Source organism: Gavia stellata, chromosome 21 (assembly GCF_030936135.1).
Source record: "Gavia stellata isolate bGavSte3 chromosome 21, bGavSte3.hap2, whole genome shotgun sequence".
Classification (NCBI taxonomy): domain Eukaryota; kingdom Metazoa; phylum Chordata; class Aves; order Gaviiformes; family Gaviidae; genus Gavia; species Gavia stellata.
Genome location: NC_082614.1, coordinates 13,863,134 through 13,885,749, shown reverse-complemented (window position 1 = coordinate 13,885,749; position 22,616 = coordinate 13,863,134). Strand labels below are relative to the sequence as shown.

The 22,616-nt window shown below is 53.1% G+C and overlaps 1 protein-coding gene across 1 annotated transcript; it reads right to left on the bottom strand.

The window, feature by feature from the left end:
* Positions 1-85: 85 nt before the first annotated feature.
* CFAP251 (cilia and flagella associated protein 251) lies at positions 86-21,871 on the bottom strand. The gene is given in 25 exon segments (XM_059827924.1): positions 86-146; positions 148-251; positions 1,188-1,289; positions 2,512-2,740; positions 5,492-5,635; positions 5,846-5,936; positions 8,822-8,985; positions 9,176-9,290; positions 9,812-9,996; positions 10,306-10,479; positions 11,271-11,419; positions 11,512-11,759; positions 13,601-13,795; positions 14,382-14,599; positions 14,942-14,986; positions 15,517-15,594; positions 16,041-16,121; positions 16,545-16,653; positions 17,122-17,231; positions 17,705-17,848; positions 17,998-18,139; positions 18,284-18,393; positions 19,512-19,664; positions 20,239-20,362; positions 21,780-21,871. Coding segments are annotated over 25 exon segments (3,357 nt in total). The 3' UTR covers positions 86-95.
* Positions 21,872-22,616: the final 745 nt, after the last annotated feature.

Below are 22,616 nucleotides of genomic sequence, written 5' to 3'. Positions count from 1 at the left end.
GATCTTTACTTTTTAATAAACACAAAATAAAAATTTTGAAGGTAGTCGAGGAGACGAGGCTGGAAAGTAGAAACAACTAGGAAACTCTGTGGCAGCTATGCTTCTGTGTCTTCGTAGACCAAAGATTCATCTCTCTTTTTATTTCCATTCATTTTTTTCTCGTTCAGCAATAGGTAAGCCAAGAATGTCAGCAGCGAATATCTCTGCTGTGATTTCCTCTGGAATTTCTTCTTCAATCAAAGCTGCTGCACCTGGACAGCAGTAGCAAGAACACAAAACACACAGTAACAATGTAAAAATGGCTTTCCACATCAGTAAAATTTATAAGCAGCAGTAAGTAGATGGAATGCTTTTAAAGATGTACAAAGTCATCGTGAAAAAGTATTGGTTTACCAGCTTAATACTTGATGCATTCGTATCAGGGATTGAATCTGCTGAATCCGTGAGGCTGCGAGTCTCACCTTGCAGCAGGTCCCTGCCTCAGAAGGGTCAAGGGGCCAACTTTTACACTCCGGCGATTTGATGTGATTTTTAGGATCCCAAGGAATCCAGGGAATTCAAAGTTGCTTTGCGGTGCTAGGCAGTTCCCTTCAGGAGCTGCACCTTCACTGCGTGCGGCCCGTTGCCAATGGCCCTAACCAGATGTTGTTCTGGACTGCTGTGGACTTGGATATGAATTGTACAAAAACGTGGCACTTACCAGCGGTTCCAATTACAATGGGCAATGGCACTTGGCTGAAATCAACACTGTAATTTGCTGTTCTAGACTGGTGTAGACTGGGACATAAATTGTGGACAAATGCAGTAGTTATCAACAGCTCCGTTACAATGGGCATTGCCGCCTGGATGAAATCAACACTGTAATTTGCATATTGTAGGATTCCTATTTGCCTGTGGACTTTGGCGTGTAAACCTGCCACTGTGTGTTTCTAATTTCAGTTCCAAGCCAGCAATGTAATCTTGTCAGGTCCCAGTTATATTTCATTGTTCATTTATTTTTAGATACACCCATGCAATCGCTGCGTGGATGAAGGACAATCTATAGCTCTATGACTATTTTTGCAATCCCGTCTGAGCGTTTTTGACAGCTCTTGGCCTAACAGGGTAATGGGTTTGCAATTTAAATTATTCTATTTGGGAACTGAAGCGATCCTGCTTCTGTGCTGTGTGGAATGCTAATCCTGTACCTGAGGGATCGTAGGTGTCCGGTTCAGATCCTCCTCCCCCAGGATGCTTGCCCAGCAGGGTGGTCAGACACTGCGCCAGCTCGTCCTCTGTTATATGCTCTCCTGTACACATCAAAGCAAAACCAGCCTCTTGGGTTATGGTGTCGTTAGCACAAAAACTAGAAGGCAACTCGAACAAGAACAGTGTACAAATGAAACAGGACAGTTTGAAAGAGGATTCGGCTTCTCTGAGATACAGAGGTACACATCACCAATTGAAATGCGTGATCCAAACACAGGAAAGTGTTGATCCTAAGGAAAATTGTTCTTGCATATTGCATTTTGGGGCAAAATATTTATCAAAGGGAGAAATTCTTTTGCAGACGGCTGGTTAGGCTACACTGCACTTGCAGGGGCTTGAGCTTCTATTCTCACTGAAGAATTTGTGGCATAGGACAGACCACAGTCTGTGTCGCCCCATGTCCACGGCTGTAGCCATTTCCACGCAGAGGAGGAAGAGGAAGGTGCAGGAAAGTCTTGATCTAGTATCCTGGAATAACCTGGACATAGCACTTGTTCCCGGTTTGTGGTTGGCTCATGCCCTGAAGCATAAGGTTATAGATCCGTTATGAAACTGTTCTATCTATTTATGGATGTTCATACCATCCATATAAATAACTAACCGTTCTCACACTGGTCGAATCCTTGGTTTCCAAGGATCTTTGTGGCAAGGGGTTTGTGGCAGGTGATGTACTGAGTAAAACAGCATTTCCCTTTACCTGTTTTAATGCTGCACTAAATGCTCCCTGTTTTTACAACAGGAGCAAGGCAATAGAGGTTTGTTATTTACCCCCCCATAGCATCGGCCATAAGGGTATTTATACATGCCTTTACAGAACTCCCTCTGATTCAGCTGAACTAAACCATCCCTCTTTTCAGTCTTTCACACAGATGCAGTCTGGGACTGGCCAATTTCATCCCTTCTTTCTTGTCCCCCTCTTTTTCAGTTTTATACTACCTTTCTGGAGACTGTGTGACTGGAAGGGAGAACAGTGATTCAGATAAGGGTACATTGGAAGAAGGATACAATTTGCCAAGATCCATACTCATCATTTGATAGACAAGATACTTCAGGCCAGCAGAGATTCCCAGAGCAGTACAAGAAGTGCAGCTGAGACAATAGATGTGATTATTCAATCTAAAATTGTAAGACAGGTGGCTCCACACGCCTGCCCTGGTTACCAAGCTATAGTTCCAGATTAATTTTTTGCTGCAGTGAATACGTGCTGAAATTGAAGGCAGAACTAGCAAGCATAAAACTAATATTAGAAAAGAAATAACTCACCTCTGCACTGAAGCAGCAACAGTAAGTCTCCTCTGTCAATAACTTTGTCTCCATTCTCATTATCATAACCAAGAACCTGAAATGCTCGTTGTATTTTTTTCATTGACAAGCCAAGTGCAGGTCGATGATTTATATAAAGTTTGATAAAATCCCCTAAATTGATTTTTGTCACTTGTTCTCCAGTATCCACATACTTGCTGAATTTTACTTCATTTATCATTTCTTCAATCTAAAGATCAAGGCAAGACAGGTTGTTATACGTTTTCTTTTTGAAAAGCATCAGGCCAGTTTCCGATCTCATGAATGCCAATGTACCGTGATCGTTCACGTACTGGTACCACAGATGCCGTGACCATATCCCAGTAATAAGCTAGCACTCAGCAGCTGAGGATGGACATGGCTAACGGTTACGCGCTTCTTGTTGTGGCAATATTAGGTAAAGACGGGGGTGGCAGATAAGTAGTCATTTTGGATTTCCTCTGTTTTCTTATGCTAGGCGCTTGGTGACATTGCAGCTGTTACCGGTACCTTTGCCACAGCTGTCTCTCCACTCTGGGGACAATGGGCAGGCAAACCACAAACCAGTAAATAGTGGTTGGCCCACTACAAAAGTACATGCATGAAAGTCCCAGCTTTAATATATATTAATATATATTAATATAAAATAACCAGGCTGCGCACAGTACATACACACCCTGGCCAGCATAAGCAATCTTTCCCCGCCCCAATCCGACACGCGTCTGGTGCAGTTCTGCCGCTGCACAAGCCAAATCTGAAATGTGCTCAGTGGGGCTGACATCCTGCACAGCTGGATCACTCACTCTTCTCTCAGGCAAACGGGCAAGCACCGGCTGTGCTGGATACTAGTGGTTTTCCTGAAGTCTGGTGCTGTGAGTCAGCCCAGTTGGCAACTGTGCAGATGTGTGTCCGAAAGGCAGGATCTGCTCCATGCCTTATTGTACTTGTGCTCCAAGAGGCAGCCCCTTTGGAGATACATGGGCAGCAGAGAAATGCCGGGCGAATTCCCTGTGCCAACACATACCAAGCCTGCTACTCCCCGGGAAGGGAAGCTGATGCAAGATCTCCCTGGGGAGGACTTTGCATTCAGCCTTGGGCCTTTGTCCTTGTGTCACAAGTTTTTCCACTGAATGAAGCCCGGAGAAGAGGGAAATCTCAGCCTTATATTTTTCCTGTAGCGAATGTCACGCCAGGCAAGAACAGTCATTTTCACTCAGCTCTGGCTGATCTGGGATTAGGTTTTTTATGAGCCCCACTGAACTACAAAAGAAAAACACCAATTCCCAAAAGCTTTGCTAGTCAGCCCAAGCTGCCTTTTCTCCCTCCTGCTTTTCCTCTATTAAAACACTCTAGAGAGATATGAACTTTCTCTCTGGAGTTTAATACTGTCCTGCCTGCTTTGAGAAGCAGACTGTAGGTTGCCTGGTTTCACAGCAGCTTAGCACCTCTGTTTCCATGCCTGAAATGCTATTTCCATTTTGATTTGGGGCTGGGGGGGGGGGGGGGGGATTAACAGTTATTCTTCCAGAGGCATTTCCCAGGGGAATATGTCCTCTCTGTCCCCAAGAGGCAAAAATGTAATGAGCCAAGGAAAAGATCTAACAAAGTACAAGGGGATAACACCACAGCTTGACACAAGGGCAAAGCAGTCGCGACTCAGGCGAACATTTGCTGGTTGCGGGGGCTCCAAAGCAAGTCTGTTAGGTGGTGGCTGTGGCAAAGGTCCTGCGTCCCATCTGCTGGCTCTCCTGGCAGAGAGTGTGCCCGGGCAGATGGGGTGGCACTGACTCACTGCACCATCTCAGCAGCCTGTGGGGTTCCTGTGCAATGGCAGAGATGAACGCAGCCTCCCCCGCAGAAAGATGAAGGGAGCACAGCGATGTACCGCTTCCCTGGGGAGAACCCCTCCTGCACTGGAGGGCTGTAGCTGGTGCAAAGAGATCGTTATTTAAATCTCCTTGCATGAGATTCAGTAATTTTTTTTTTTGTATGTGCTTTAATTACCCTTTTACCGGGTTACAACATTACAAATGAGATTTGTATACAGTACAAACTGCCTTGTAGAAACAGCCACAAAAGGGGAAGAAGCAGCACCCTTATTAAATCAGTTGTCTTTGTCTACTGTAAAATTTGAAGCTAAAAAGCTCTTGAGAAATGTTTGATAGGAAGCTCCGCTGCTGCAATCTGAAAGGCAAGCTCAGAGAGAGCTTCTGCAGAGTTTATCAGTTATGAAAGAGCTTTAAGTTCCATGGGAATAAAAGCTGCTCTCTCCATCTAAAATCATTCTTTCATCAGTCCCAGGCAGAACAAGAAAAAGAGGCTCTGTCAATGTCCAAATGAGCGATTGCATGGAGCTGGACATTCCCACCCCGCTGGTAACACATATAGGACGCTCTGGTTGAGTCTCCATCCGACCTGGAGGGACTCAGCCCATAGCCCAGCAACCAGATGCTGCATGTAAAGCAGCTCAACCACTAGCAGAAGTCACAGAGAGACCAAAGCACATTGCTGCCTGCACACAAGGTACCTTAGCCCATGGACTTTGGAAGGTTGGAGGCTGCTGCCCTTGGGAGCTGAAGATTAATTCCTTAACTTTCTCAGTTCACCTTCTGAAGAAACCCACCCTCTGCAGTGGTGGCAAAGCACTCAACCTCCAGCAGACCCTGAGGTCATCTTTTGTTGAACACTTCTGAACCATCAGATCCCAGGTTTGTTCAGCCTGCCTCTGAGGTTGCCCAGCTCTCTAGTGAGGAATCATTACTTTTTCAGGAATTAGCTGCCAGATTCTGACCACTTTGATGCACCATATTGATGCAGACCAAGTTAAACACATTGAAAGCCAGCAAATATACTCTGGAGCCATCCAACATGACAATGGTCAGAATCTGGCCCTCGGGACACTTGCTAAATGCAATCAATCTTGCTCTTTTTTCTTTTAATAACAACAATAAAAACAACTGACCTTTTCCTCTGATGGATAAAATCCCATTGCTCTCATTACAGAAGGAATTTCCTCCAAGGGAATATGCGTTGACACCTGTCTGGTCTCCAGCGTATCGATACCATGGCTGCGCAGCTGTGCGTAGTAAAAATAGTCTTCCAGTTCCTGCGAGGGATTCAAACAAGATACTGTAAAGTTCAGTTACCAACAGGCACGGAAGATAAGACTTCTTTTAAGATTTACTAACAGGCATATCAATGAGATTGCTGTTACAGGCGAGCTGGACAAAAAAATAAAGAAATGTCACGCCTGTATAAATGAATCTTAAACTCCAACCAGATGTTGCCAGACAGCGTTCACGGGGAGCATAATTACCCTGAAGAATTCACCTTCTCTGCCGCCATCCAGTAGGTTGTAGAATGGGGTCAAGTCCTCCCCACCCAGGGAAGCAGCAGCATCCAAGGCACTGGCAGAAGCAGAGACAAGAAGGTACAGGAAGGGTTCATGTGAGGCGAGATTTCATGTTTCCCTTTCTAGTCATTCTTCACAGGCACTTGCAATAAATAAATAAAATCCCTGGGCCTCAGAATTCAGGAAAGAAAAGCATTGCCTTGAACCGTGTGCTATTTTATCATCAGCCTGCACTTCTACAGCATATTTCATACCCAGGTTTTACATACAATAGCACAGTGTGGGAATTAATTATTACTGAATGGTCCTCTTGTTTAGTGGAATGAGCACAGGGCTGGGAGCCAGGAGCTTTTCCATGGACTTGAGCTTGGTGTCTGGCATTTAGCTTTTCTGCTTCCTTATAGAGACATTGAGGGAGATGAATTAGCTAGATCAGCATTTTGAACATGCAGAGAGGGCTGGGGCTTGGTGTTTGCAATAAACCACACAAACCTAAGCTCCCTGTTCCTTGATCTAACACATTCTTCCCCAATAACTCAGTGCAATCCATTACGCTACTTCCTCTGCTGTAACGGGTGACTGTCGCAGGTGCAGTCTACATTAAACTGAAAGCATCTGAGTGCCACCTCTTTGTTTCAATTTCATAGGCAGTTGGAGCCAAAAGAATCTGTTCGGCTCGTGCAGATGAAAAAGGAAACCAAGCCTGGTAGCGCAATCACGGCGTAGCATTGCCACATAATACCCCACGCCTGGCAGCAAGGCTGCAGCTTTCACACACCTCTGTAGTGCTGCTTCCACTGGGTTTTTTTGCAAGCTTCATGCTTTTTTCATAATTAAGTTATTTGGGTATTAAACACAGTGGAGATACACAAGATGCCAGAAGCAGCAATAAAATGATAATTAGCTCATCAAGAGCTTTGCGCCGAAAATAAATTACACAGAAATGCAATGTTGCCTGGACCCTGGCCAACCATTATAAAGAAGGATCATTTATATTCTATTGCTTTCCTTAAAATGTCGCTTATTCTGACCCCCGACTGCTTAAGCCACACAAAGTGGAAAAGAAAATAAATAAGCCCATTGCTTTCCCACCCAGGTTTCCTTTGTTCTGGTATGCGAAGGTGAGCTGGCTCAGCACCCTTTGGGCTCTCCTCTGAGCGAGCAGTACCTGCAAGAAATGTTTTATGCAGGACCAGCGTGTGTCTTAACCACGAAGCCTTTGTCCTAGGACGGTGAGGGGCAATGGTGTTTCACTGGTTCAGTGCACTCCAAAAGGCAAAAATAGGAGCAAGGGCTAAAAGCCAGCTCCAGTGGGGTTGATTTGCCAGAAACCAGGAGACGCGTTCTGTGCTAGTAGGGTGACATCCAGGATAAAAAAACCCAGCCACACACCGACAGAGACCATGCCACACTATCTTTTCTAGCTCCGACAAGGGCTAAGCTTCCTTTCCAGCCCTTGAGGTGCGAAGTTGCTCTGCGCTGGCCTGGCAGTTTTCAGCTCACTCGCAGCTGCCTGCTCCCTTTCGATGTACACGTGTATCTACCGGGCGTCTGCAGCCACGCTCATGAGGGGAGAGCCCTCTGCCCTGCACGCGCATTGCAATGAGCAGCTTTGGTCCTTGACATGCAAAGAAACCAAAATATATATCCTGCCTTTGCCGTGTTACCCGCCTGCCACGTGGGAGCACGCGTCTGGCAGTGCTGCTCGGGGAGCTGGCAGAGGGAAATCGCACACTTCCAAAGACAGAAGAAACCTGGCAGGGTTTATCGCTGACACTCTGGGCCAGAGCCTGGAAATCCTCGTTTGCAAAAGCAGCCTTCACTCCTCCAGCCACCCCATTTACTGCAGCCCATTTACTCATGTAAGGAAAGCTTTATAGGATTAAGGTGGCTTGTCCTAAATCCAGTCTTCAAATGCAGAAGGGATTTCCTAGTAAATGCTGGCCTATCCCATTTGGAGAGCAGCCACTTTTGTATCAGCAGCCACCCCATACGCTCCTCCTGCAGCCAGTGCCACTCCTCTGATCCCCTGCCTAACCCCGACAATCCCCCGTCACAGCGGCCAGGCCCTCACAAGGACCAGAAAATCCTCTGCTCAGCTTCTTACCATTTGGGTACCACTTCCCAGTCTGGAGTATTTTATAGGCGCTATGGCCACCGCCTGCAAGGTCTGCTGCTTCAATCCCCACTATTGACTATGTGGCTACATCACACAGAGAGGAGCAAAGCCCCCCCAAAAAGCGTGTCCCTCCTGTTTCAGCTGCCACCCCATGTAGCTGCTTGGGGCCCAACAGGTCGTTGCAATCTGGGCTGACCCCACTGCCATGCCACCATCCCCAGCACGTGCCCACCGAGCTGAGCTGTTTGTAGGTGCTGGGCTAGGGCTTTCGGAGAGCCTGTGTGAACACAGGGCGTGAGGCCCCGCTATTAACAAACCCAGTTGCAGGCCATGTGTCCGGGAGCTGGCAGCCCCCAGGGTTGAGCAGAGATGCTGCCAGCCTCGACTCACGTTCCTCTCAGCGAGTGGCGGGTCTCCTGCTTGCGTGAACGCTGGGACCTGTCCTCCACCCTGTGACCCGCCCAGCCGGATACGGTTTGTTGGCCTGGCCTTGGGCATGATGTTGTGGAAGGAGAGTGAAGCTGCAGGGCTTTGTCACCTGCCCCAAAAGGACCCGTGCTCAAGAGAGTCCTGCAAAGAAACGCTCCCCGTGCAGCACCCTGCTGCCTTGCCCCATCCGTGCAGCACCACCCTATACACCGGGATAAGGGCAGAAATAGCTGGGAGACCTGCCTTTAACTCCTCTGGACACAAACAGAGAACTATTAGGACAAAAGCCCCATTCTCAGTGTAAATGCTGGGGAACATTTGCTTCAGCTGTGTTGGCCAAGCAGCTGTGGAAAGCCGTAACAAGACTCCTTTCTCCTTCCTGCGGTACTCACTTTAGGTTGACCTCCCATTTCATGACAGTGCAGTCGTCCCCCCCTGCTGTAAAGACGTAGTGTCCGTCGTAGGAGCTAGCAAGGTCAGAGACACCATCCGGGTGGCAAATGAAAGCTGAGGACTTGTGGGGGTTGCCATCAACAGGCAAAACCTGCAAGCCTACCTGTAAGGAAAGGGGGGACCTGGGAGGGCTGGGGATCCCGCAGGAGGGCTGCGCCCTGGTCCTGGGAGCTCGCTCAGCCCTCAGGCAGGACCAGCGTACGCGTGGTTTTGTCTGCAGTGAAATTCCCCCAGGGACCACCACCTCTACAGGTGGGGGGTCTCGTACAGCTGGGGCAGATGGGACTCCATACCTTGTCCTTTGTAATGTACACCAGATAGCGTTTGTGGGGGTCCGTAGTGGTTTTGGTTGGGAGGATTTGTATCTTCTCCAACGGGGAGCCATAGGTCGGTCCCAGAAGGGTCTTTCTAAAGGCAAACAACATTTTTATCCATTCTAGGGCTCACAAAACCTTTTCAATCTCTGAACGGCTGCTGTGCACCAGGATGGGTAGATATGGGAAGGTGTGGCGGGTGCAAAGGCTTTGCACTGCTGGCTGAGAGGACAGGATAGGACAGGGTCCCTGGCTAGAAGGGACCACGCTGGGGCTAAGAGAGGAATTTAGTGATCAGGAATCATTCAGTCCTTGTGCTTTGTTCGTGTGGGCTCCTGTCTCTTTATCTGACATCCAACTGCTGTGTCTCAAGTCCAACGTGCTGGGTGGGCTGAGACCCACCTGCAGCCACAACTTTACTAGATGACACACTAGTGGACAGCAGAGTGGACACAAGGATGGAGCAACCTGGGAGCCCTGGAGTCATCCCGCTATCTGCGTCACGGATGGGCAAACACATACTCATGGGTGGGAGCAGGGCAGACATTAGACAGAGGAGAACATGGAGTTAGGATGGATCTCCCAGGCAGTGGTAGCCGTGAATCTCTCCTCTACCTGCACATTTTGGTCGTCGTGTTGTAGAGCTTCATTTTGTAGTAGTTGTTGGCAGTGAGGATAAAGGACTCGGTGCTAAGCTGTGGGTACCAGGCCAAGCACAGCGGCACAGCAGCCTGCTCCACCCGGTCCCTGTGCAAGACCACCAGGTGGTCCTGGCTGCTGCTCTTCAGGTCGTATTCAACCTGGAAGGAAGACAAGGAAACACAGCAACTCCCCTGTGGTCTGCCAGCACCCTGGACCTTCTGGATTAACTGGATCTAGTGTCTCGTGAAGCAGCTGGGGCGAGCAGTCCGCAGCAGCAGAGCCTCAGCCCTGAACCCTGGGCAGATCTGCCCTGAAACCAGGCTGCGAAACAACCCACCGAGACGGAGCTGGTGGGGAGAAGGTTAGGAGCTGCAGAACCAAAGACTGAGTCTCCCTTGATGCTCTTGTCTAGGCCCCCACTTTAACGGCAAAGCTCCACTATCCTTTAACCTTTCACATCGACTTACCAGCTGCCGGTCCTCCCCAAGGCTCAGGAGCCTGGGCTCGTTGCTGTCTAACTGAACCCCAAAGAGGATGCTCCGGATGGGTTTGTAGTGGGAGTGCAGCCCTGCTAAGTGTTCCCAGCATCTGCTCCCGTTTTGCAGGACTCTCTTGTAAACAGTCACTGAGTATTTCTCATCCTGGAACGACAGCACGAAGGTCATTGAGCCACCATCGCTGCGCACGTTCCCTGGCTGGCAGTGGGCAGCCCCGCACGTCCCCTCCGGGCTTAGCTCGGCCCTCTCGGTTTTGTGAGTCCCAGCAGGAGGGTTAGAGTCACAGCTAGGATAAAGCACCGGGTCAGAGAGGTTTGGGCAGCTGCTCCCAAGGGCAGCACCGCTGCGGTCCTCAGCCTGGCCAGAGCATCCTAGCTGGCTGGTGGGCATTCCCTGCCGTGCTCTCACAGCGGAGGGGCAGTAAATCAAGTTCAGTGACTCCCCAGAAATCACAAGGAAGATGCTTCCCACTGCTGCGCCCTGGCATCCGCGCGTGAAGGGAGAGCCTTTTTCTTTCTACAGATTATCACCAGTTGCTACAAACCCTGTGCCAAACTGCTTCAGTGCTGCCTCAACAATTCTACACCGATATGTGGGACCAAGGGAGCAACCCCCCTTGGGGTGCTCCAGCCAGGAGGAAATCCCCACTCCAGCCCTTTCTGCAGAAGGACGCAGAGCTAAGGCTTGTCACTAAAGTTAGCAACGGGATGCTGCCTGCACCAGGTCTCTGGAGCGGCTGTGACTGGTGACGTTTTTACAGAGTGACTCTTCAAGCCAGGAAAAGTATTTCAGAGACACGAAGTCCCTGGGGAGGAACAGCCCTCCACACCGCTCGCTCTGCTGTGCCTCGCAGGATGGCCGGCAATTCCCAGTCCCACCAAAAGCCGTGCCACGAGCAGCGCACGTAAATCACCGAGAGGAAAAAACAAGCTTACAGCAGTTGCGAGGTACTCCGAATCATGAGAGAAGCTAATATGAGTCACGGGACCATGCGAGAACTTGAACTCTTTGCAGCTGGACTGAAGGGAAATGGCATCGAGGACATAAACGCTTCCATCAGTAAAACCAGCGGCCAGAAAATAACCTGAAAAGCATGCCAGAAAACTCTCACAGCACGATCGCTCTTCCCGGGAAGACCAGAGCCTGGCACATGGGGAGGTCATGAGACCAGGATACCTTCAGGGTCGTAGGACAAGCACTGGATGCCGGCCTGGGTGAATATCCTGCTAACGAGGTACTTGGTCTGCTGGTAGTCCCACACCTTCAGCAGCCCACAGTGACTCCCCACAGCAACGAGTGCCTGCCGGGGGTGACAGGCAAGGGCATTCACAGCTTTCTTTGCCTCTTCCATGACTTTTTCAAAGTTTGTCCTGTCTGTTGCAACATGGAGCACAGTTGCATCAGAGGTTGAAAGGATAAAGTTCCTGTTTAGTGTGAGAGGAACAGAATTTGATGAATCAGACTAGCTGGCTCATGTCCCTCCAGGCTATATTACACATTAGTCTCTTTTTGGCAACTTAGCTGGACAATCACTTATATTTTGCGATATGCAATATGCAAACACTTCTTGACCTGGGAGGCAGGTGGCACTTTGTATTCATGACCTGGTAAATCTCCCGGGGAAGACACTGGAGCCAGTTCCATTTTCTACTCGGGTAGGCAAGCCAGAAGATGAATGACATCTGGGTAGCTTTTGCCATTTGCAAGTCACTGGTGTGTGAGACAGACAAATGAGCAATTGAGGATACTCTGAATAGTCCTTTCACATGTCTCCATGCCACCATTGTCAGTGGCTCCATGTTGACCGCGCTGCCACGGACAAGGTCAGAGGACAGTTTCAGACCCGCACCGCAGACAGAGCGGCTGCCTGTATGCTCGCTCAGCCGCGCCGACCGCAGCGCAGCGAAGAGGGTCCCGCTGCATAATTGGTGATATGTAAAGCAGACATCTGAATAATTATGCACGTTACAGAGCAAATATGTATGGTCGTCAGTCCGCCTGAGGGTCTGGACTGAGAGCAGAGGGTCAAGAGAGGACCACACAGAGATCTAAGAGTGGCACAGACAGATGCGCATGGCTGCATCACATGGGAAGCACGAGTGGGGAAACGGCAGCCTCTTTTGCTAGCTGGCCCGTGACAGCCGTCGGTTTATGCACATCTGGCCTGGGCACTGAAGGATGCTGCGCCTCTTGCATGCCTTAGCTGGGCTCTTCAGCCATACCTGATCCCACCAGCCTGCTGAGGTGAGCAGGCTCAAGGCTTCCCCTTTGGTTTTCTGCTTTTTGTGCTGCCCAGAGCAGCTGCAAGCGGCAGGAGCTGCAGCAGCGACCCGGGAAGAGGGGTGAGACAACTGAGACCGACAGGGAAAACCAAACCATTCCCCAGGGCGCTGCTGCAGGCTGGAGAGGAATCCGTCCCACATGGCTCTTTGGAAAACACGTGCGACTAAGGACAGACATTGCCAGGAGAGCCTTAGCAGGCGTGACAGACGTACAGTTTGCAGGCTGGATTGAGCCGCAGAACAGCTTAATCTGGCCTGCAGACTTCCTATAAATCCTCAGACACAGCTATGTCACGCAGAGGGGCTGAGAGGGGCCGGCAACCGGGCTGGGGCTGTCCCAGGCTCCCGAGTCCATGTGGTGCAACCCAGCACGGGTGGCATCGCCGCTGGGGCAGCCTCCGCACCGCCACTTCCCAGATGAGCTTGCCCAGCCACGATAAAGTCTAACTGGAAATAGTCATCCACGGGAGGGGTTTGGGGGGCGGGGGTGAGATTAAGGGGCCCAGCAGGAGCTGGAGGCTCAGCATTAGCACTGCCTGGTGTGCTGGGTACGTGACAGAGGAGCTGCGCGCCCTGGGACCAGCTGATCATCTCCGTGCCCGCATTAACACTTCTCTCACCTGCGCCAAGGCGTCACATCAAGTTCAGAATTTAGGATGTGCTGGAGCCCACCTGGGTTTTGGGGGCTGCTGGGAGATGCCTGGGGGCTGCAGGCGGAGAGGGGCTGCCCAGGAGAACCCCCCCCCGCTTCTCTCTGGTGGGCAGGTGGGACGAACACCCAAACTGAAAATCTGCGGAGAAGGGGAATAAAGGGGCACGTTCCCTCCTCGTCCCTGCCCTGCCCAGAAGCCTGGGTACCGGGCTGAACCCTGCTCCAGCCCAAGCAGAAGCCCATGGGGCGGCTTTCAGCTGACCATCTCCCCAGCTTTCAAGCTGTAGAGCAAATGCAGGAGAAGACCCCGGGTTTATAAAGGGGCACTCACCTGGCAACGAAGGGCTGGCTGCTGGCGGTGCAGGAGGTGGAGCAGGCTGGGGAGGCACCAGGAGGATCAGGAAGAGTTTTGGAGAAGGAGATGGACCGAATGGGACCCACTTTGCTGTGGCTGTAGCAGGCAAGGAGCTGCAGCTCTCCGTCGTAGAATTTAACCTGACCTTTCACATCACCTGTTACTATGCAGCTGCGAGGAAGGGAAAGCTTTTAATCAGCACACTGATTGAGGACTCCCAAATATTTCTTGGATAGCATCCTTGGGCAGAAGCAAATCTCTTCCCCTTTTCTCTGCACAAATGCATGAGAAGAGCCCCGTACAGATGTGCAGAGGGAAAGCCCAGGGCTGTGCAGAAACCACCAGGCTCTGCTGTGACCCTGCAGTGTCCCCTGCCCTGTCCCCAAGGCTGTCAAGGCGTTTGGTGGCTGTCTGCTCCCTCTGCCGGTAAAGGCCAGGAGGCTGAGCAGGACTCATCCACGATCCTCCGTGACCATGGCCAACGCCGCGTCTGAGCTACCCCAGCAGAGCTGGAATCACACTGCCGGGAGTTTTCAACCTTTTTTTTTGTTTGTTTCCCCAGCCAAATTAATTGGTGAAAAAAGCCGGAGCAACGTCTCATAAATCAGCAGCACTTTCCTGCATGAATTTCCTGGCCCTTGCACGCTGCCAAGTGACTTAAAACTGCAACACTTGGCCGTAGTTCATCAACATTAGCTCTGCGGCTGAAATGTCTGAGGACTTCACCTATGGCTACTGAAAACTGCCGTCCCGTTACCTCTCAAACACCATGAGGACCGTAAGGCTGTCCTTCTGCATAGGCACCAGTTTGGTGGCCTTCATGCTGTGCGGCTTGACCCGCAGCTCCTTGGAGGGGGTGCGGGGACTGACCGCCTCCCACACCACCAGCTTCCCGGCTGAGGTGCTCGTCAGAGCTTGCGAGTTCTTAAAATGAAAAACCGACTGGCCGAAGTGTCCCACCACGCTGTTGAAGGTCTGCAGAGAAAGCAGCGAGGCCATGCGTTCGTCCTGGGTGCTGGCTCTTCCCTCCTCAAGCAGAGATGTTCCTGCTTGGTCCCTCCGTGTGACATTCCCTCCCTGTCCCATGGCAGGACCAGCAGAGGCAAGAGCCCCAGGAGAAGATGCACTGGGGCATCTCTGGGAGAGAGAACCCCTCTTGACCTCAGCTCAGGCAATCCTGGCTTGTCCCTTCAGGAGACCAAGGGGGACAGGATGGGGACGTGGCCACTGTTTTTTGCTTAAGGGGATGGGAAGGGACAGTGCTGCTGCCAGGAGGAAACCAAGAGGGTGACGTGCTGTGGTCCCCCCTGTGCTCACCTGGCTGCTCAGGAGCGGTGCGCCGTACTGCAAACCGGTATCGCCCTGGGGAAAGCAAAGAAAATGTCCAGGACAAGTGTTTTGTAACTGTGCTCTGCAGTGCCAGCGTGTCCCTGCCCCATCGTCTGGGCACCGGCCCCGCGCCGTGGTGACCAAAGCAGGGGTCCTGGGGCAGAAAGGCTCCAAGACCTTCCCAAGAGCACAAAACACCCTCTCCCTCCTCCTGCTCCTCTCCCAAAAGCTGCTGACCAGCACGAGGCACACAAAGGGCCCGGGGGAAAGCACGGGTGGGAGAGGCAGAGAGCATCGCCGCCACGGCTGGGACCAGAGGGGACAGCGCGGGAGCAGAGGCAGAGCGATGCTCCGGCCAGACCACCTTCATCTCTATCGAGAGCAGGGAGTCGGGGGGCGAGGGCAGGGGCAGATCTGCAAAGCAAAGTGCAACCCCAGTCGTGGGCAGACATCTGGCCCCACAGCCCATGCTGCCTCGCTAGCGTGCAGCCTCCCAAGCCACCTCCCCACCCTCTGGGAGCGCGTCTGGCACCAGAAACACAACTTCCCATGTCCCTACTTACCCACAGGTAAAATATCACCTGGGTTTTGCTGTTGCTGACAAACTCATAGGGATTTTGGGGGTTAAAAATGACATAATCCTGAAAGTAAAAAGTGAGAATCGCGTTAATGCCAAGCCGAGCAATGCTTTCTGCTTATTCTTTCATGTGAAACATCTGCTTTTATCCAAAACCCACTTCACCACCTGCACTGAACTGAAAACAGAGGCCAAATTCCCCGTGAAACCCCAGAGCTGTGCTCCCTCCTCTGTGAGCAGGGACAAGCTGGCAGGGCCAGTCCCAGGGCTGCAGTGGAGGACATCCCCCCAGGGTCCCCTCCGTGTCCCACGGCTGTTGGGCAGCGGAGGAGCAGTGATAACGGCCCCGAGATGCTCCGCTGCATCGGGGTGCAGCAGGGATGAGGTGTGATCCTGCCTCCCACCTCCAGCCAGCAGCCCCGTACGGGATGGGGGCACGGGGCCGCAGGAGGGAGCTGCCTGGTCCAGCCCCGCCACGCTCCTCTGCACCCCTCGGCCGCGGTCACCCACCTGATACCCAAATTCAGGCCTCAGCTCTGTGCTGCACACCGGTTTCTCTGTGGGCGAAGTCCACTTCCAAACACAAACTCTCTGGCAGAGAATGGAAAACCAAGGGATGTTTGTGGCTTTCTGGGAGCTCAGGGGAGCCAGGTGAACCCCATTCCCTCCCGCTGCAGGGGATGGTGGGGCATAAGAGACTGGGGCAGGATAAACCCAACATGGCCTGACAGCAGAGCGCTTACTTTCAGGGGATAATGCTAGAAATTGCTTCAATGCAAGTGCATTGGAGTCAGAAGCTTTTATCCCAACTTAAGATCCATTTTCTCAACTCCACAGCATTCACTTTAGTCAAATCCACATCTGTCTTCCAATGCCTCCGCAAAAATAGGCCATCATTCTGCAAACCTCTTTTCTGCTCTCCCCATCCGAATCCTCCCCTCCCCTTGGCTGTGCTGGGAAAAACTTCCAGGGATCTATCCTGCAAAGCTATGAAAGAGAAGATACTTTCTTTACCTGCACTGTACCAGCACTAATGGTTGCCAAATACTTTGCATCCTGCGAAATAGCAATAGCACCGACCCCATCCTCTGGATGACTCTCAAAGATGGTGCGCACCGGTATCCTACGGAGCAAAGTCCTTGTGGGCACTCACAGCAGCACAGCGGGTTCAAGGCAATTGCTTGGCAAAATCCGCGGCACAGCCCACCCCGCTCTGCGTGGAGGGGAGGGAGTCTGCAAACACTGGTGCTGTCACGGGAGCAGCCAGCACCGCAGCTGATGCTCAACGTCCTCTCCATCCCTTCCTCCCAAGTAAATGGCTCTGGGAAACAACTCGCCAGTGATCTTTTAAGAAAATACTACAGCTTGGAGCCATGATGTACTTAGTCTGGGGGAGCTCGGCCCCGTCTCAGTGTCCCATGGGTGTGGGTGATACAAGGACGATGAAGCCGTTGGTTTGATTTTAGCTCCTTTGGCTGCTTTACCCCATTCCCACATTTCTCCCGTTTTACTCCCAGCTGAGGCTGGAGTCAGTCCTGAGCCATTTACCGGACATAGGAGGTTTCCAAAGAGGAGGGTCCTGGGAGCTTACCCGGAGAAGGAGTCCCACACGATGATCAGAGCATCTGGCCCTCGGTCCGCGGTTGCAACCCAGCGCCTGTCTTCACTCACACACAGGCAAGAAATGACATTCGTGTGGCCCTGGGGAAAGACGAGCAGCAAAGTGCCTCGGAAGCTCCAGACCCGTTGGCTGTTCAGAGCAGTCAAACTGCTGTGCTCATGAGCTCCCCATGTCTTCCCTCCCAAGGGTCCTCCACTCTCATCCTTCCAGCCCAACTTTGGCATCCCGTTTTTCACAGGCTCCTCCGAGCCCATCACCCCATCCTTGTGCCTTGCGCTGGCTGCGGCTCCCTGAGCCAAGAAGCGGCGGAGACGGGGGGGCCACGCTGCACACGCTGCTCGTGGTCACCGCTGCAATGCGACACAAAGCGCCTTCCACCAACACGTGTTGGGGATTGCAACAGGCATGGGAGCAGAACGATGCGCTCCTTTGCACGGGCTGCTCCTCGATTCAGTTATAGGTGACCCCCAAGCACCGGGAAAAGAGACGGAGGGAGAGAATTCAGGAGAAGGGGAGGAGGAGGAAGGGGAGATGCACGGGCCGCGTGCCAGACCTGCAGGTGGTACTGCCTGTTCCCTGGGACATCGTGGATGACCGCTGTGTGGGAGGAGACGTACAGGAGAAGAACCCGGTCCTCGCTGTCCATCAGGCTGTGCACGGCCAGGCTGCTGTTGTAGCCCAACACCCAGGACAGGCTCTGCGGGGAAGAGGCAGAGCTTTTGTCCCTGGCGCTTAGCAGCTGGGACAAAAGAGCCACGAAACGCCTCTGGGGTGATGGGAGAGAGCCGGGGGAGAGAGCCGGGTTGTTGCCACCATCACGGTGGCACCGTGCCCACTGATACTCACGAGGGGGTGAAGTCCGGTCTGCTTGTCCCCCTGGAAGAGCATCCCCGGCGTGGCCGCCCACACCAAGCTGGCAGAGCCATCGTGCCCATCGTCCTCCTCGCTCCTCTGCTGTGTGTTCTGCTCCCTGCAGCCTGAGCGAGGGCTGGAAACGGCCCCCTTGGGCTCAGGCAGTGCTGGGGGTGGTCCAGGGGGTCCAGCACCCTCCAGGTGCGTTGTCCTAGCCCTGTCTGCTCCCAGGGCAGTCGTCAAGGTGGTCGTGTCTTGCCTCCCAGCCCAGGTGCTGGGCAGGGTGCCTGGGATCCCCATCCCTGAAGGAGACCACAGGGGACCCAACGGTGCATCTGCTCCAGCATCCTCCAGTGCTCCTTCCTTCTCCTTGGCGGCAGCGAGGGGGTCCTTGGAAAGGGAGAGAGGTTTCAGTGCACGCTGGCTCCTGGGCTGGTCCGCAGCTATGGGAACACACCCCAGCACGTCTCAGATCCAACCTACATCACTTTCAGGGCAGGCTCCGCTATCAGGATACTCCTCTGCTCCTAAACTGCCTGTGGATTTGTACCAGGGAAAAGTTCCCCACCAGTTGCTTCTCTTTCTGCACATCTAGTCTTGCCCTCTTTCTACCTCCACAGCATCCTGTGTCTCACACCAGCACCTCTTCCGGGCAGCTCCTATCACCTGGGCTAAGATGCCCATGTTTCTCCTCCAGAACTAACCTATAGATCCTTTGAAGGCAAAAATTCTGGCCTTTTTGCTGTCCACCCCCTGACTATTCCCCCCCCCCCCCCCCCCCCATTATTGATGATTGCTGCAACAGGGCACGTGGTTGAAGGCTGGAGAGGGAGTGATGGCAAATTGAGGTTAAAAACAAGGGAATCAGGCCCTGGGACTGGGGCTGAGATGGCTGCGAAGGGCTCTGCAGCGATCCCAGCTCTGCTGCCAGTGCCTCTCCCCGTGCTGCCTGGCAAGCAGACAGAAAGCGAAGGTAAAAATCCCACCGCCACCTTCCTCGGCCCCTTGTCAACCTGTTAATAAATGTACTAAATAGCCCAGGGGCATCAGAGCTCACAGCAGCCCTCGGACAGGCTTTCCCCAATCGGGGCACCGGCCGCTTAATCTCATTCTTGGGCTCCACACCAGCTTTCGCCTCTCCCTACGGGGCTACTCGATTTCCTATAGCAATCTCTCATGCAAGGTATAAACCTCGTTTGGACACTGTTTCTGTTTCCAAGGGAGGTAAGATAACATTTCATTCAGCGCAGGGACGAGGCCACGGTCCCTCCTGCTCACGTAACTCTCAAGCGCTCAGCAAATATTGATGGCTGGAGCGAGACTACGCGGAGACGCTGCATCCGCTGAGCCCGCTGGTGTGGTCCCTGCTCTGCCTCCCCAGGGACATCTCGGGAGAAATCACGTCTGGGAGACATTACCCTCTGGTCCTGGAGCTGGGGGCTCTGCTTCCATCAGGACCTGCCCGCAGACCCTGTCCCAGGCAGAGCGTGCTGTGGTGCCGCCCTCGCCCGCTCGGGCAACACGGCCGTCTCCTGAGCTGTCTGTCCACCCTGGGATGTCTCCTTGGGCTCGCTGCTTACTCCTGCTCTTCCCCCGGTTGGCTCCTCCGGTGTAATTTCACATGAGCCATCCATCCTCACTTTCACCCTCCTTCCAGGCTGCTGGGGCACAGAGAGGCTCTGAAATACTCCCCCCCCCCCGGGTTTGGCTGCACAATGACCTGGAGTTTGGCCCAGCAGGAGGAAAGGGCACCTGTGAAGCTGGGAAACAGGTCCCAGAGTCCCTTTTCAGCTCCAGTAACACCCCCACTGAGCACAAGCAAGCCCAGCACGGCCCCAGTTACTCCAGCTGAGATCAGGCTCCCTCCCCGCCTGCCTGCACGCAGCGCCAGGCACGGACATTTCCCCTCAGATGGGGCTTTGTCACCGTCCCCGTAAGCAGCAGGGCTACTCCTGGGTGGCAACTGGTTCCTCTCCGGCTTCACGGGTCTGGATTTGAGCCAACGCTGAAACCTCGTGCACAGAGAGCTTTCACTGGAGCGGGAAGGGGGCCCGGGAGAAACCCTCCCTCTGGCCCCTGGCAGGCGGGACGGCTGCTCGGGGATGGCCGCGGCCCCACAGGTCTCACCGGGGTCACCGCAGAGCTGTTCCCAAGCCCCTCCAGGCCTTGGTGCCTCCCCAACTGTCCCATCCTCCCGCTGCTCCGGGAGACCCCCCTGGGGACCCCACTGCTCACCATCACGCCGGTCGCCGCTTCGGTCCCCGCTCTGTTCGCGTCCAACTGCTGTTCCCAGGCAACGGCTGCAACGGCTGCAACGGCTGCACCAACGTCCGCGCCGACGGCTGCCACCAGTGACAGCCTGGAAAGTGCCGGGAGAGAGGGGGGGGGACCCTCCTTGTCCCCACCGGCTGCCATGGAGAGGCAGTGCTGACCCCCTGCACAAAGCAGGAACTTGGTGGCATGGGGGGCATTCAGCCCTTCACCCCCCCCAGCCTAAATCCTCCTCGGGGCTGGGACAAAGCCCCCCTTGGCATCGCCGGACACCTTGGGGACCGAACCCTCGCCCTGCCTGGGGAACAAGATGAGGGCTCTTTACCTAATGTCCCACCATGGGGGTTTGTGGGCAGCTCCCTTGGCACCCCTGAGCAGGACAAGCAGAGTGAAAGCTAGAAAAAAAAAAAATCAGCCTCCAACGACAGCCGGGTCCCCCCGCCATCCCCAGCCCTCTGCCAGGACGGCGCTTGCACAGGGGACCCCGTTTCCAGCCACCACCCCAAGCTATTGCCTTCGCCACCGCAGATACTCAGCTCTAAGCACTCCCAACTGCTGACTTCAGCCTCGCTGTTAAGCTCAAACAATAACAATTTCTAAATCTAATTTGTTTTTCCTTCCGCCCGGCAAGAGCCTCGTACCCTGCTGGGAGAGGAACGGAGTTTTGTTATCGGCTCACGTTATCCCCTCCGCCCGAAGAGGCTGCCGCGCAGAGGCGGGTCCTCAAAAGGCGGCTGCTCTCAACTCCTCTTCTGGGGCACAACCCGCTGTTTCGAACGGGGGGAGTTTTGTGGCTTCGGGAGCCGGGATTTGGTCCTTAAGCCCCATCTCTGCTGGGTGCAAGAAGGCAGCCTTGTTCAGCGCATCGGCACCTGCACATCAGGCTTGTTCAGACACGGTGCTTTTCCTCCCAGGCAGCAGCGTCCACATTCCCTGATCATATAGGATACAGGGAGTGCTCTCCAGCATGAAAATCCTATTTATTCCGACTATGAGCAGCTCCTCTTCTGCTCAGGTCCTACAGCAGAGGTTTGAGTGTGGTCTGAGGAAGAAGCTCAAACCTATCCACAGCAGGTTTTGCAACATAATCTGTGTTAATTACACTCGTTGGGATTGTTCAACCCGTTCTAGTCAGGACACGCAACCGGAGGGGCTGGAGATGCAGCGGTTAGGACATCGGGTTAGGGGACGCACTTCTACAACAGCCTCGCAGAGCTGAGAGCCCTCTGGAGCGTGCGGACACCCTCCACGCTGACGGGGAAACGAGCTCCCCGAGAGCGGGAATTAACCTGGCTGACGGGGCTGGACTGACCCCCTAACCTCATTTCGAGAGCGGTACAGAAAGTTGGGATTTTCTAGATCATTTCATCCCAGGAGGCACAAAGGCAAAGGCCTGGAAGGATGTGTCCCTTGGGCTTTTCTTCTGGACCGGTGTCTAGACCCAGATTCACTTGCCGCTCGGGTAAAAGCTAGCCACAGCTGGGATACCGAGACACATTTCCCACGTAGGCATGGCCAAGGCCAGCCCTTTGATGCTCTGACGTTTCAGCTGCCAACTGATACCCGATTTATCCACATACTTACGCTTGCATTCCATTTTACCGGGACAGAAGACAGGGGCAGCTTGCAGCCAGCCACCGCAGAAACCGCAGCAGCCCCTACAAATACGAAAACCCCTTTTGCGACAAATGAGGTTCCCAAACCTGATACAACACGCATTTAAAAAAAAGCTTTTTACATAAGTCTTTTGACACCCTGGCCCCACGCAGAGACGCAGCCCTCCTACAGAACAACCCCACGGGGGTACTTACCTTGTAACTATAGACAGGGACATCACACTGCTTTCCAGTGGGATTCCACAGGGGATTTAGGAGATGCGGTGGCCTTTGTGCGTCATAGCGCCTGGTGAAGGTCAGCAGTGCAGGCTTAGCCTCAGAACTGCTCTGGTAAAGCGAGGCAGGATGCACACGCAACAGAGGACCCCAAAACACCTCCCAGTCTCAGACTTTCTTCAAGAAAAGAGATGGAGCAAAACAGCGCCACGTTTCAGTCCTTTTAAAATACTTGAAAGACCAGGGGGAGACTACCTTTGATGGGGATGGTCTAGATACAATCTTATCCAAGGAACACCGCCACGGGCCGCTGTGGCAACGCTTTCTCTGTAGCGCCATGAAGCCTGCAGGAATCACCGAGCAAGGAGCTTCGCTTTGAAGCTTTACTGTTTCAGTGAGAATCTGCTCTGCTGGACTGTACACTCAAACACAAGCGCTTGAAATATCAAAAGGGTAAACGTACTCAATTTAACACAGAGCCCTGGGTGAGTGATTTAAAAGTCTGGGGTT